The sequence below is a fragment of the Zophobas morio genome, unplaced genomic scaffold, assembly GCF_036711695.1.
Source record: "Zophobas morio isolate AGI-343-1 ecotype UQ-CSIRO unplaced genomic scaffold, CSIRO_AGI_Zmor_V1 ptg000026l, whole genome shotgun sequence".
In the NCBI taxonomy this organism is placed as follows: Eukaryota; Metazoa; Arthropoda; class Insecta; order Coleoptera; family Tenebrionidae; genus Zophobas; species Zophobas morio.
The window spans coordinates 12,055,336-12,070,328 of record NW_026972131.1 but is presented as its reverse complement, the minus strand read 5'-3'; the positions used below and the strand labels follow the sequence as shown (position 1 = coordinate 12,070,328).

Genomic DNA, 14,993 nt, shown 5'->3' with positions numbered 1-14,993 from the left:
CTACAATTTGTTTGTTTATTATTTACTTATTAATCATTTATAATGAATTGTGAGGAAATACTTGTTTATACAACTATTGCTGCTTCGAGTATTGTTCTAAGCTGCTATGCCAATAAAACAAATCGGAAAATTCAAAGAAGAAAACGACGTTCACTATGGAGCAGACCTTGGTTAACAAGGCGACAAGAAAGACGAGATATTTTAAACATGTTAAATACCGAGTTGTTGCCAGAAGATCCAACTGCATATCAAAATTTTTTGAGATTAACGGGTGCTCAATTTGTGGGCAAAAGAACTGTTTGGTTATGTTGATTTCATCATGGCGTCGTACTGGTTGCGCCTTATCGTACTGCGCAGTTTTCGTAACAAATTTAGTCAGTATTTAGAACGTGTCCTAAATAATTTCTCACCAAAATTTGCACACAAATTTAGCATGTAAATTGTGTATGACACGATACAATTTTTTGCACAAAATTTATCTCGCTAAAATTTGTCATAAATTTAGCATCGTGTCACACGGCCTTAAGATAAGACTGATCTTAGCGAGTACCTTCTAAGATAAGACTGACTTTTGCAAATAACATACCTTCTAAAAAAGAGAGGGTGGGTGGGTGGGGCTAGTGCCTGCTAAGGTAAGACTGATCTTAGCTAATACCTCCTAAGATAAACCTGACTTTTGCAAATAAGATATCCTCTAAGAGAAGAGAGGGTGGGTGAAGCTAGTGCCTGCTAACAAAAGACTGATTTTGGCAAATGATATATCCTCTACCCTTCATTTTATTAGAGGGAATGTCATTTCCCAAAATCAGTCTTATCTTGGCAGGCACTAGCCCCACCCAAACACCCTCTATTTTCTTAGAGGATAGATGATTTGCAAAAGTCAATTTTATCTTAGCAGGTACTAGCTAAGATCAGTCTTATCTTAGCAAGCACTAGCCCCACCCACCCACCCTCTCTTTTCTTAGAGAATATTTTATTTGCAAAAATCAGTCTTATCTTAGCAGGCACTAGCTAAGATCAGTCTTATTTTAGCAGGCACTAGCCCCACCCACCCACCCTCTCTTTTCTTAGAGAATCTTTTATTCGCAAAAATCGATCTTAGAAGGCACTAGCTAAGATCAGTCTTATCATAGCAGGCACTAGCTAAGATCAGTCTTATTTTAGCAGGCACTAGCCCCACCCACCCATCCTCTCTTTTCTTAGAGAATATTTTATTCGCAAAAATCGATCTTAGAAGGCACTAGCTAAGATCAGTCTCATCATAGCAGGCACTAGCTAAGATCAGTCTTATTTTAGCAGGCACTAGCCCCACCCACCCACCCTCTCTTTTCTTAGAGAATATTTTATTCGCAAAAATCGATCTTAGAAGGCACTAGCTAAGATCAGTCTTATCATAGCAGGCACTAGCCCCACCCACCCACTCTCTCTTTTCTTAGAGAATATTTTATTTGCAAAAATCAATCTTAGAAGGCACTAGATAAGATCAGTCTTATCTTAGCAGGCACTAGCCCCACCCACCCACCCTATCTTTTCTTAGAGGATATTTTATTCGCAAAAATCGATCTTAGAAGGCACTAGTTAAAATCAGTCTTATCTTAGCAGGCACTAGCTAAGATCAGTCTTATTTTAGCAGGCACTAGCCCCACCCACCCACCCTCTCTTTTCTTAGAGAATATTTTATTCGCAAAAATCGATCTTAGAAGGCACTAGCTAAGATCAGTCTTATCATAGCAGGCACTAGCCCCACCCACCCACCCTCTCTTTTCTTAGAGAATATTTTATTTGCAAAAATCAATCTTAGAAGGCACTAGCTAAGATCAGTCTTATCTTAGCAGGCACTAGCCCCACCCACCCACCCTATCTTTTCTTAGAGGATATTTTATTTGCAAAAATCAGTCTTATTTTAGCAAGCGCTAGCTAAGATCAGTCTTATCTTAGCAAGCACTAGCTAAGATCAGTCTTATCTTAGGAGTTACTAGCTAAGATCAGTCTTACCTTAGCAGGCACTAGCCCCACCCACCCACCCTCTCTTTTCTTAGAGAATATTTTATTTGCAAAAATCAATCTTAGAAGGCACTAGCTAAGATCAGTCTTATCTTAGCAGGCACTAGCCCCACCCACCCACCCTCTCTTTTCTTAGAGGATATTTTTATTGCAAAAATCAGTCTTATCTTAGCAAGCGCTAGCTACGATCAGTCTTATCTTAGCAAGCACTAGCTAAGATCAGTCTTATCTTAGCAGGTACTAGCCCCACCCACCCACCATCTCTTTTCTTAGAGGATAGGTGATTTGCAAAAATCAGTCTTATCTTGCCAAGCGCTAGCTAAGATCAGTCTTATCTTAGGAATTACTAGCTAAGATCAGTCTTACCTTAGCAGGCACTAGCCCTACCCACTCACCCTCTCTTTTCTTAGAAAATATGTTATTTGCAAAAGTCAGTTTTATCTTAAGAGGTACTCGGTAAGATGAGTCTCATCTTAGCAGGCACTAGCCCCACCCACCCACCCTCTCTTTTCTTAGAGAATATTTTATTTGCAAAAATCAATCTTATCTTGTCAAGCGCTAGCTAAGATCAGTCTTATCTTAGCAAGCACTAGCTAAGATCAGTCTTATCTTATGAGTTACTAGCTAAGATCTGTCTTACCTTAGCAGGAACTAGTCCTACCCACTCACCCTCTCTTTTCTTAGAAGATATGTTATTTGCAAAAGTCAGTCTTATCTTAAGAGGTACTCGCTAAGATGAGTCTCATCTTAGCAGGCACTAGCCCCACCCACCCACCCTCTCTTTTCTTAGAGGATATGTTATTTGCAAAAATCAGTCTTATCTTAGGAGTTACTAGCTAAAATCAGTCTTACCTTAGCACGAACTAGCCCCACCCACCCACCCTCTCTTTTCTTAGAGGATATGTTATTTGCAGAAGTCAGTCTTATCTTAGGAGGAACTAGCTAAGATGAATCTTACCTTAGCAGGCACTAGCCCCACCCACCCGCCCTCACTTTTCTTAGAGGGTATGTCATTTGCCAAAATCAGTCCTATCTTGGCAGCTACTAGCTGGTGGGTGGGGCTAGTGCCTACTAAGATAAGACTGATATTGGCAAGTGACCTACTCTCTAAGAAAATGTAGGGCGAGTGGACGGGTCTGGTCTTACTAGGATAAGGGTGATTTTGGCAAATGACATATGCTTGAAAAAAATAAAGGGTGGGTGGGTGGGGCCAATACTTGCTAAGATACGACTGATTTTGGCAAATGAGATATCTTCGAAGAAAATAAAGGGTGGGTGGGTGGGGCCAATACTTGCCAAGATAAGACTGATTTTGGTAAATGATCTATCCTCTACCCTTCATTTTATTAGAAGGTATGTCATTTGGCAAAATCAGTCTTATCTTTGTAAGCATTGGCCCCACCCACCCACCCTTTATTTTTTTCGAAGATATCTCGTTTGCCAAAATCAGTCTTATCTTCACTGCTATTAGCTGTCCAGACACCCGGTAAAATGTGACGTCATATACTGATTTCTAAAAGGCTTTGGATAAAATATTGACTTCACAAATCCGTTATTGAAATTTTTAATCTTTTATTTGACCGATAGAATCTCAGTTGTGAAACACAGAAATTTTTATTTCTAAACCATTTACTCCATTTTCTGGGGTCGCACAGGGATCGAACTTAGGACTCTTGTTGTTTTTCCACTTTATTAACGATCTTCCTGATGTTATTCCCTGCAATGAACATATATTGGCTGATGTCAAATTATATTAATGATTGTTATTATCTTTAGTTTTGCTTAATTTTATCACCGTTGTTTTTGACTATAATTTAAAACGAGTTGAATTGAAAATCGACTGGATTAAAGACTTACGTATCAGTTTCGATAGCAGTTTTTTTCACAAATCATTATAAAGACATTATTGCTAAGGCTTACAAGATGCATGGTTTTATTTATCGCAATTGTAGATAATTTGTGGATCAGCAAACTCATATCATATTATTTTGTTCTTTGGTGAGATCAAGACTGGAGTGCGGGGTAGTTATTTGGTGCCCCACCTACGTAATCCATGGCAAGGAGATTGAGGCTGTACAAAGAAAATTTATAAAATTCTTAGCTTTTTTACAAGGCGGTGTTTATCCTCCACGTGGTGTAGAGCATTCAGATCTTTTGAAGAGATTTAATTTTACATTACTGCATGCTCGGCGAAATATACTCTTGATTCGCTTCTTATATAATCTTCTTCATAATAAAACTGACTTTCTGTGCTCTTGGGTAAAATTAATTTTCTTGTACCTCGGCTAAATAAATAGTCGTCAACATATTTCTTTTTATTTTAACTCTGCTAGAACTAATGCTCTAGATAGATCTCCAATTAATTTAAAGTGCGGTATATTTAATTGTATTTCTAATAACCGTGATATTCATAATGATTCGTTAATTTTAGTTTCTTTATGTTTAAGGTTAATAAATAACTTTTGGCAAGATAATGCCATTATAAATCGTGTATCCCCGAAAATTAGGAAACATGTACAAAGTTTTTATTTATTAACCGCATTATGCACGCTATAAATCACCCTCAACTTTGAAGTCGTGAAGCGTTCGAGTATTGTTCGGCTCAAAACACCTCAAGTAAACTTTTTATTTCGAAATAAATCTTCAAAAATTATTAAACCCCTCGTGCTACACCCAGCAATCGATCCCAAGAAAGCAAAAGAAGCTGTATGCTGAGATATTGGAGAGAGCATAATGGCCCCAGCGTCACGAGAATCAGGAAATATTACACTTCGGTTATTACTTTTCAGTTTGGATGAATGAAAACGTCATTAAGTTGACACCGATGTAATCCAATTTCAAATCGAGTGCGATGCGAGAATACAGAATAATTTTCACAATTCGTCGAATACGTCTTATTTGAGAAAATGATTTATTTATATTTCGGTCGAGGGACTTTTCACGTATCTAATTATCTAAGTGAGCGATTCAAAGACGTCCAGAAAACAAACTCGTAAATTGGATGGGCAACAACATTTGAATAAACTAATCTGTTAATCGTTTTTCGGCCCGAAAGGAACAAATGTGGGCTTTATGTAGTGCGAAGCAATCGATTCGGGCGAAATCTATTTCACTGCAACGATAAAACGTAAAATCCAATTTGAGGTAACTGCGGTGAACCACGATATGATTCCTGGAAGACACGAAGTCAAAAACTTGAAAAAATTATAACCACAATGTCACTCTTTCTAAGTTAAAAATATTTTTCTTGATTCAGTTTCGATTTCGGCTTTATTAAAAACAAATAATGCATTGTTCCTACGATTGCTAAGATCAAAGCAAAAATCGCTTTGAACCCGTCCCCATGCAAACAAAGAAAAAATTGCCTAATTTTCCACTCACATGCTTCGCATAACTCCGGAAAAATACGCGTAATTTCCGACATTTGGATGTTTCCTCACTCCTCGTTATGCGCCTATGAATGGCTTATCATAATCATATTACTGTCGACGGAATAAAAATCCTTCCCCGTTCTAAACGGTATAATCATAAAATTGAACAACCGCGCTGAAACAAGAAACTCACTCCTCGTGTCCCTGTAGGTTTGCTCGACCAGTTTATAAAAGGGGTTTTCGCCGTAGCCGTGGTGGTATGGGGTGTCCCAGTATTTCGCTGTGATGACGGTGATTCCGGCCCCGGCTAGGGTTTCTAAAATAATAGCAGCGATGTTGCCGAACTCGAAATCCGGAGACTTTAAGTACAGGAGGACCACCTATAAACACAACAATGGGAGAAAATTTGGGCGAAAAAGTCACTTACGTGGGTCCAGTTGAAAGCGACTAGGACCGAAGCCACTGATTTGGAAATCTGGGTATCGGGGGGGCGCGTTCGGGCGAAAGTTGGGAACTTCGATTTGTCGGAAGTGGCGTAGTGGGTACAGAACTGCAACAATTGTGGGTGGTTAACGTACGTCGAACGAAATGTGACACGTCGACTTCTCACTTGATGATAATAAAAAAAGAGCGGCTTCAAATGCATGAAAGTTGTATAGATTTAAATGTGTAACTGAGAAAATCCTTTAATTTGAGCCCTACTTGTCTATTTTTGATCACGACTGCCTTTTTTGTCTATTTTGTCATAAATTGAAAGGGTCACATTTAATATATTAAAAAATATATTTTTGAAATCAGCATGTCGAGATCTACGTCCCTGATTTTTTTCAAAATTTTTAGACAACTTTTTTAAAAGTGAAATTTTTCCTTCTTAAAATTTTCGCCAATTTTTGACATTTTCGAAACTTAACTGAATACATTTTCTCGTAGATTTCGAGCCGCAAAAGTCACTTTGGGTCTCGTTTCTTCGATAACTCCAACCGTTTTTCCAGAATCGGTGGTTGAAATAACAACATTTTTGGAATTTTTAAAAATTTTGACTTTAATCTAGAACATTTCGAAAATGAACATAAACATGCTCTATTTTTGGAATCAGCAGGTCGAAATCTATATACGTTAGAATTTTTTGTGGATTTTTAGCCAACTTTTTCTAAAGTGAAATTTTTCCAATAAATTCTTTTTTAAATTTCGCCCCATTTTTGACCATTTCGAAACTTAAGTAAATACACTTTCTTATAGATTTCGAGCTGTAGAAGCCGCTTTCGACCTTGTTTCTTTGATAATTTTAACCGTTTTTCCAGAATTAGTTGTTGAAATTACGAAATTTTTGGAATTTTTAAAAATTTTGACTTTAATCTAGAACATTTCGAAAATGAACATAAACATGCTATATTTTTCGAATCAGCAGGTCGAAATCTATATAACCCACATTTTTTTGTGAATTTTGAGATAACTTTTTAAAAGGTAAATTTTTTTCAATACTCGCTCTTTCTTCATATTTCGATCCATTTTTGACGATTTTCGAAACTTAACTAAATACATTTTCTTGGAGATTTCGAGTTGCAGAAGTCATTTCCGGCACTCTCTCATTGATAACTACAACCGTTTATCTAGAGTCGGTCGGTAAAATATTGAAATTTTTAGAATTTTTAAAAATTTTGAATTTAATCCCGAACATTTCGAAACTGTTGCTCCATGTACATAAACAGACTATATTTTGGGAATCAGGATGTCGAGATCTATGTACCTTAGAATTTTTTGTGGATTTTTAGCCAACTTTTTCAAAGGTGAAATTTTTCCAATAAATTCTTTTTCAAATTTCGACCCATTTTTGACCATTTCGAAACTTAAGTAAATACAATTTCTTATAGATTTCGAGATGTAGAAGTCACTTCCGGCCTTGTTTCTTTGATAATTTTAACCGTTTTTCCAGAATTAGTTGTTGAAATTACGAAATTTTTGGAATTTTTCAAAATTTTGACTTTAATCTAGAACATTTCGAAAATGAACATAAAAATGCTGTTTTTGGAATCAGCAGGTCGAAATCTATGTACGTTAGAATTTTTTGTGGATTTTTTGCCAACTTTTTCAAAGGTGAAATTTTTCCAATAAATTCTTTTTCAAATTTCGACCCATTTTTGACCATTTCGAAACTTAACTAAATACACTTTCTTATAGATTTCGAGATGTAGAAGTCACTTCCGGCCTTGTTTCTTTCATAATTTTAACCGTTTTTCCAGAATTAGTTGTTAAATTTACGAAATTTTTGGAATTTTTAAAAATTTTGACTTTAATCTAGAACATTTCGAAAATGAACATGAACATGCTATATTTTTGGAATCGGCAGGTCGAAATCTATATACGTTAGAATTTTTTGTGGATTTTTAGCCAACTTTTTCAAAGGTGAAATTTTTCCAATAAATTCTTTTTCAAATTTCGACCCATTTTTGACCATTTCGAAACTTAACTAAATACACTTTCTTATAGATTTCGAGATGTAGAAGTCACTTCCGGCCTTGTTTCTTTCATAATTTTAACCGTTTTTCCAGAATTAGTTGTTAAATTTACGAAATTTTTGGAATTTTTAAAAATTTTGACTTTAATCTAGAACATTTCGAAAATGAACATGAACATGCTATATTTTTGGAATCGGCAGGTCGAAATCTATATACGTTAGAATTTTTTGTGGATTTTTAGCCAACTTTTTCAAAGGTGAAAGTTTTCCAATAATTTCTTTTTCAAATTTCGACCCATTTTTGACCATTTCGAAACTTAACTAAATACACTTTCTTATAGATTTCGAGATGTAGAAGTCACTTCCGGCCTTGTTTCTTTCATAATTTTAACCGTTTTTCCAGAATTAGTTGTTAAATTTACGAAATTTTTGGAATTTTTAAAAATTTTGACTTTAATCTAGAACATTTCGAAAATGAACATGAACATGCTATATTTTTGGAATCGGCAGGTCGAAATCTATATACGTTAGAATTTTTTGTGGATTTTTAGCCAACTTTTTCAAAGGTGAAAGTTTTCCAATAATTTCTTTTTCAAATTTCGACCCATTTTTGACCATTTCGAAACTTAAGTAAATACACTTTCTTATAGATTTCGAGCTGTAGAAGCCGCTTTCGACCTTGTTTCTTTTATAATTTTAGCCGTTTATCCAGAATTAGTTGTTGAAATTACGAAATTTTTGGAATTTTTAAAAATTTTGACTTTAATCTAGAACATTTCGAAAATGAACATAAACATGCTATATTTTTGGAAGCAGCAGGTCGAAATCTATATACGTTAGAAATTTTTGTGGATTTTTAGCCAACTTTTTCAAAGGTGAAATTTTTCCAATAATTTCTTTTTCAAATTTCGACCCATTTTTGACCATTTCGAAACTTAAGTAATTACACTTTCTTATAGATTTCGAGATGTAGAAATCACTTCCGGCCTTGTTTCTTTGATAATTTTAACCGTTTTTCCAGAATTAGTTGTTGAAATTACGAAATTTTTGGAATTTAATTTACTTTAATTTACTCTAAATTTCGAAATTTTAGGAGCTTCAAGTTAATTACAACTAATTATATCTAATTTAGAGTCAAGAAGTCTAATGAAATAAACCGAACTTTCCGGGTACTTAATAATAAATCCGAATTTCAAACAAAAAATCAAAATTTGGAATGATTAATTTGGCTTAATTAACTTACAATTTCTAAACAATGAATTCGAATTTTAAGTAAAAAACATTGAAATTTTAAACCAAGTGTGTCGAAATTACGATATAAGATCTTGAAATTTCGAAATAATTAATTACATTTTTTTTAAGTACAGTTAAACTTTTGTATAATTAAATTAAGATTTCGAGATAATAGCTCGAAATTTTAAGAAAAAATTTTTAAATATTAATCTACTTAATAGAAATATGGAGACAAATTAATCTAGTTTTTGTCAAAGTTAAGTAAATTGTAAAATCAGTACGTTGAAATTTACTTTAATTGACTCTAAATTTCGAAATTATAGAAGTTTCAAGTTAATTAGAACTAATTATATCTAATTTATAGTTAAGAAATCCAATTTAATAAACCGAACTTTTAGGGTACTTGATAATAAATCCGAATTTCAAACAAAAAATTCAAATTTAGGATTACTAATTTGGCGTAATTAACTTAGAAGATAATTAATTAGAATTTGAAGTAAAAACACTGAAATTTTAAACCAGTGTGTCGAAATTACGATATCAGATGTTGGAATTTTGGGATAATTAATTAAAAAAAAAATTATTATATATATAATTATTAAATTTTAAGAGAAAAACTTTCAATTTAATGTATTAAATGGAAATTTGGAGAAAAATGAGTAGATATTTTGTCATAATTAATTAAATTCTAAAATCAATACCTTGAAATTTATTTTAAATAACTCTAAATTTCAAAATAATAAGAGCTTCGAGTTAATTAGAACTAATTATATATAATCTAAAGATAGTAAATCTGATTTAATAAAGCGAAACTTTAGGGTACTTAATAATAAATCCGAATTTCGAACAAAAAACCCAAATTTAGGATTACTAATTTGGCTTAATTAAATTATATTTTCTATGAAATTAATCAAAATTTCAAGTCAAAACAATGGGATTTTAAGCCAGTGTGACGAAATCACGATATGAGATTTTGAAATTTCGAGGATAAAGCTTAAATTTCTAGACGATTAATTAAAAATTTTCTAAATGACAGTTAAACTTTCTTATAAATTAAATTAAATTAAGATTTCGAGATAATGGCTCGAAATTTTAAGAGAAAAACTTTGAGCTTTACTGTGTTAAATGAAAATTTGGAGATAAATGAATGGAGATTTTGTCATAATTAATTAAATTGTAAAATCAGTACGCTGAAATTTACTTTAATTTACTCTAAATTTCGAAATTATAGGAGCTTCAAGTTAATTAAAACTAATTATATCTAATTTAGAATCAACCAATCTAAATAAATTAACCTAACTTTCAAACAAAAAATCAAAATTTAAAATTATTAATTTGGCTTAATTAACTTACAATTTCTAAACAATGAATTAGAATTTTAAGTAAAAACGCTGAAATTTTAAACCAGTGTGTCGAAATAACGATATCAGATGTTGAAATTTCGAGATAATTAATTACAATTTTTTTTAAAGATAAATTAAGCTTTTGTATAATTAAATTAAGATTTCGAGATAATGGCTCGAGATTTTAAGAGAAAAACTTTCAATTTTAACGATTAAATGGAAATTTGGAGAGAAATGAGTACTTAATAATAAATCCGAATTTCAAACAAAAAAATCAAAATTTAGGATTACCAATTTGGCTTAATTAACTTACAATTTGTAGGAAACTAATCAGAATTTTAAATTTTATCCTAATGTGGCGAAATTACGATAACAGATGTTGAAATTTCGAGGTCAAAGCATAAATTTTGTTAAAGATAAGTTGGACTTTCGTAAATATTAAATTAAGATTTCGAAATTTTAACAGAAAGACTTGAAATTTTAATCTATTGAATGAAAATTTGGGAATAATTAATTGAGTTGATATTTTGTCATAATAATTAATTAAATTCTGAAATTAGTAGATCAAACGCTGCGTTAACCAATTTCAAATTTATAAATAATAAGAGTTTCAATTAATTAATAAGTAGTTGAAATTTTGAACAATTTACTCAAAATTCGGAATAATTTAAGTAGAAATTACCAGACAATAAGTCCATATTTCAAATTAATTAGCCTTAATTCGAAACAAAATCATGGATCTCCAAAATAATAAACTGAAGATTTGGGTTAATAAGCTAATAAGTAATTAATAAATTAAGAGATTATTAAATCTCGAAATAGTAAATCGGTGTTTAAAAATTCTGAGAGAAAATAATTGAATCAAAATCTTTTAACGGTACCTTAAAATGTCCTATAAATTGAGTTTCAATTACTAGATAATAGATCGAAGTTTTAAGAAAAAAACTCTAAATTTCAATATAATTAATTCAAATTTCGCAATTAGAGTAATCTAAGTATAAATTGCGCTTTCTTCTTTGTTCAACTTTTGACCCATTTCTGACCATTTTCGAAACTTAAGCTGTAGAAATTACTCCCGATCCCGTTTCTTTGAAATATTGAAGTTTTTAAAAATTTTGACTTTAATCCCGAAAATTTCGAAAACGTTGCTCGCTGAACATAAACTCGCTACCCCAGAATTTTTTGTGGATTTTTAGCCAAATTTTTCAAAGGCGAAATTTTTCCTATACTCCTCATTTTTAGCCTAAAATCGCTCTTTGTAGTAAATGGAAATGAACTGTTTGGCTGAATCGCCTCGCTGAAACAATTTTATTGGCCAATTTCGTCTGGCTTTGAGTCAAATAAACAGATTCATCACATTTTCGCTAGTGCGATTCCCGCACAAAACACACCGGCTTTTTGTGAAATTATTGCGGCTAATTAATCTCGAAAGTGGTGATTTGGCACGTTCGGGCTCTATATAATGAAATATGGGCTGTTAAGTGACCCTTATCAACATACAGAGTGTGATGATGGTCACCTTTAGCTCTCTATTGTCGTGGACTTTGTAGATAACAATGGACAGTCGAGGGGTGCGAATAAATTATGATCGGTTAATTTAGCCTGTTGTAAAACCGCAACCATTTTGGAATATGGCGCCGGAATTTATAGCGATGTTAAATAATGGCGGAGTTATGTAAATGCGAGAGGAGAATGCTGATTAAGGGAATATTTGACAATCATTATGCACCTATGAGTATTTCCACAACTAGTTATCTTTCACCTGGCTAACTAAATTCCAGCTCATGTGATCACGTCCATATCTCTCAGATTTTGTCAATTTTCGCTCCACTCTCGCCGAAATAAATCGCTAATGGAGGCACATCGTGATTACATTTTGCTTAAAAGAGACCATTTTAGCAAAATGTATATTCATTGAAGCAGACATTGATTTAAACCAATCTTCTCGCCAAAGACGTCCCCATTATATTTTTTGTCGTTCCATTGAACACTAAAAGATAAAGACAAAATTCGACCGCCTCGGTATAATGCGGTGATTAATCATTTTAAGTTTTGAATGAACAACGACGACAAGCGTAATTGGTGGCTGATTTTTCTGGGAGTTGGGAATTTATTTGTCTATAATGGGATAATTTTTCTGGAAAATCTCGACTACGTGCTTTATGTTACGTTAGGTGTCAGGAATGATGATTCACGAAATAGGAGAAGGAGACATTCAACCGCTTGATGTCGGTCGTGCTCTTGGGTGTCATATTATCCAGAAATTCACGGTCGGTAGTTCAACGAAATGTACTGCTACAATATTGTATTCCTGGGTACGAAATTAATGCAAGGTGGGAGTGCGGATTTTTCAAAAGGGAGGCGGTGAAGCTGAACAATTTTTATTTGGGAAATGCCAGGAAAGGTGTGTCTTAGATGCCTGTGTTTTACATAATACATATTAAGTCACAACTTGCGTGCATTTAATTGTTACAGTATTACGTGTATTTAAAAAAATTCCCTTGAGACAAGTAAAAGTTTTTATTTGATGCCTTTTAACTATCATAATTACGGAGAAATAGCGATATTTTAAACACCTGGAGTATACTGGCCAACACTGACAAATATTTTTTTGCAAGGAAGTGATGCTAGAAATAAGTTTGTGGTTTCTTGGTGAAACCTTAACCCTTTCCTTGCCATTCCATTGTTACTTCTGTTATTTAATAGATCTGTTGGAATTTTTGTGGCAAAAGTATCAAAGATCGTATTTACAATACATAATTAATTTGAAATATGGACTTTATTGTCTTGTAATTTCTGCTTAATTTATTCCGAATTTTGAATAGATTGTTCAAAATATCAACTAATTAATTGATTCTCTTATTATTTCAAAGTTTAAAGTTAATTAAAATAAGGTTTAATGTGTTAATTTCAAATTTAATTAATTATTATGACAAAATATCAACTCAATTATTCCCAAATTTGTATTAACTTAAGTTAAATTATAAGAAAAAAATCTAAATTTTGAACTAGAAATTTCAACAGCTGATACCGAAATTTCTCCTCTAGTTCCAAATATTATCGTGTTAAAATTGAAATTGTAATTATTTGTCTCGAAATGTTAAGTTAATTAATCCAAATTAGTAATACTTAGTAGTTGGATTTTTTGTTTGAAGTTCAAATTTATTGCAGTAACATTATTAACCATCCTAAAGTTTCGATTTTTTCGATTTTCTATCTCTAAATTAGATATAATTAGTTGATGTAATTAACTTAAATCTCTTATTATTTCGACATTTTTGTTTTGACTTTGAAATTTCAACATCTGACATGATAATTTCACTACACTGGTTTAAAATTTTGTTGTATTAACTTGAAATTCTGATTAGTTGCTTAGAAATTGAAAGTTAAATAAGTTAAATTAATAATTGCTTTGAAGCTCTTATTATTTCGAAATTTAGAGAAAATTATGGTAAATTTCAACGTATTTATTTTAGAATTTAATTAGTACGGGCAAAATTTCTGCTCATTTATTTCCAAATTTCTATTTAATAGATTCAAATTGAAAGTTTTTCTCCTAAAATTTTGGCCCATTATCTCAAAATCTTAATTTAATTTATACAAAACTTTAACATATCTTTAGAAAATTTTTAATTAATTATCTCGGAATTTATGTTCTAACCTCGAAATTTTAACATCTGATATTGTAATTTCGTCACACTGGTTTAAAATTTCATTGTTTTGACTTGAAATTTTAATTAGTTGCCCAGAAATTGTAAGTTAATTAAGCCAAAATAGTGATCCTAAATTTTAATTTTTTGTTTGAAATTCGGATTTATTATTAAGTACCCTAAAGTTTCGGTTTACTAAATCAGATTTCTTAATTCTAAATTGGATATAATTAGTTCTAATTAAATTAAAGCTCTTGTAATTTCGAAATTCAGAGTTAATTAAAGTCAATTTCAACGTACTGATTTTAAAATTTAATTAATTATGACAAAATATCTACTCATTTTTCTCCAAATTTCCATTTAATAGATTAAATTGAAAGTTTTTCTCTTAAAATTTGGAGCCATTTTCTCGAAATCTTAAATTAATTATACAAAATTTTAACTTATCTTTAAATTTTTTTTAATTAATTATCCCAAAATTCCAACATCTGATATCGTAATTTCAACACACTGGTTTAAAATTTCAGTATTTTTACTTGAAATTCTAATTAATTATCTAAGTTAATTATGCCAAATTAGTAATCCTAAATTTGAATTTTTTGTTTGAAATTCGGATTTATTATCAAGTACCCTAAAAGTTCGGTTTATTAAATTGAATTTCTTTTGAATTAATTTGTCTCTATATTTTTCCATTAAGCAGATTAAAATTGAAAGTTTTTCTCTTAAAATTTCGAGCTATTATCTCGAAATCTTAATTTAATTATACAAAAGTTTAACTTATCTTAAAAAAAATGTAATTAATTATCTCGAAATTTCAACATTTGATATCGTAATTTCGACACACTGGTTTAAAATTTCAGTGTTTTTACTTAAAATTCTAATTCATTGTTTAGAAACTGTAAGTTAATTAAGCCAAATTAATAATTCTAAATTTTGA

General features: G+C 31.8%; 1 protein-coding gene across 1 annotated transcript in view; it reads right to left on the bottom strand.

The window, feature by feature from the left end:
• Positions 1-14,993, bottom strand: part of LOC135136269 (guanylate cyclase 32E) — a 130,914-nt gene that overhangs the window by 63,156 nt on the left and 52,765 nt on the right. Inside the window, exons 3-4 of the mRNA XM_064065477.1 lie at positions 5,803-5,925; positions 5,569-5,755 (exon numbers count right to left, since the gene is read on the bottom strand). Of these exons, the coding sequence (XP_063921547.1) occupies positions 5,569-5,755; positions 5,803-5,925 (310 nt within the window). The remainder of the gene's footprint in view (positions 1-5,568; positions 5,756-5,802; positions 5,926-14,993) is intronic.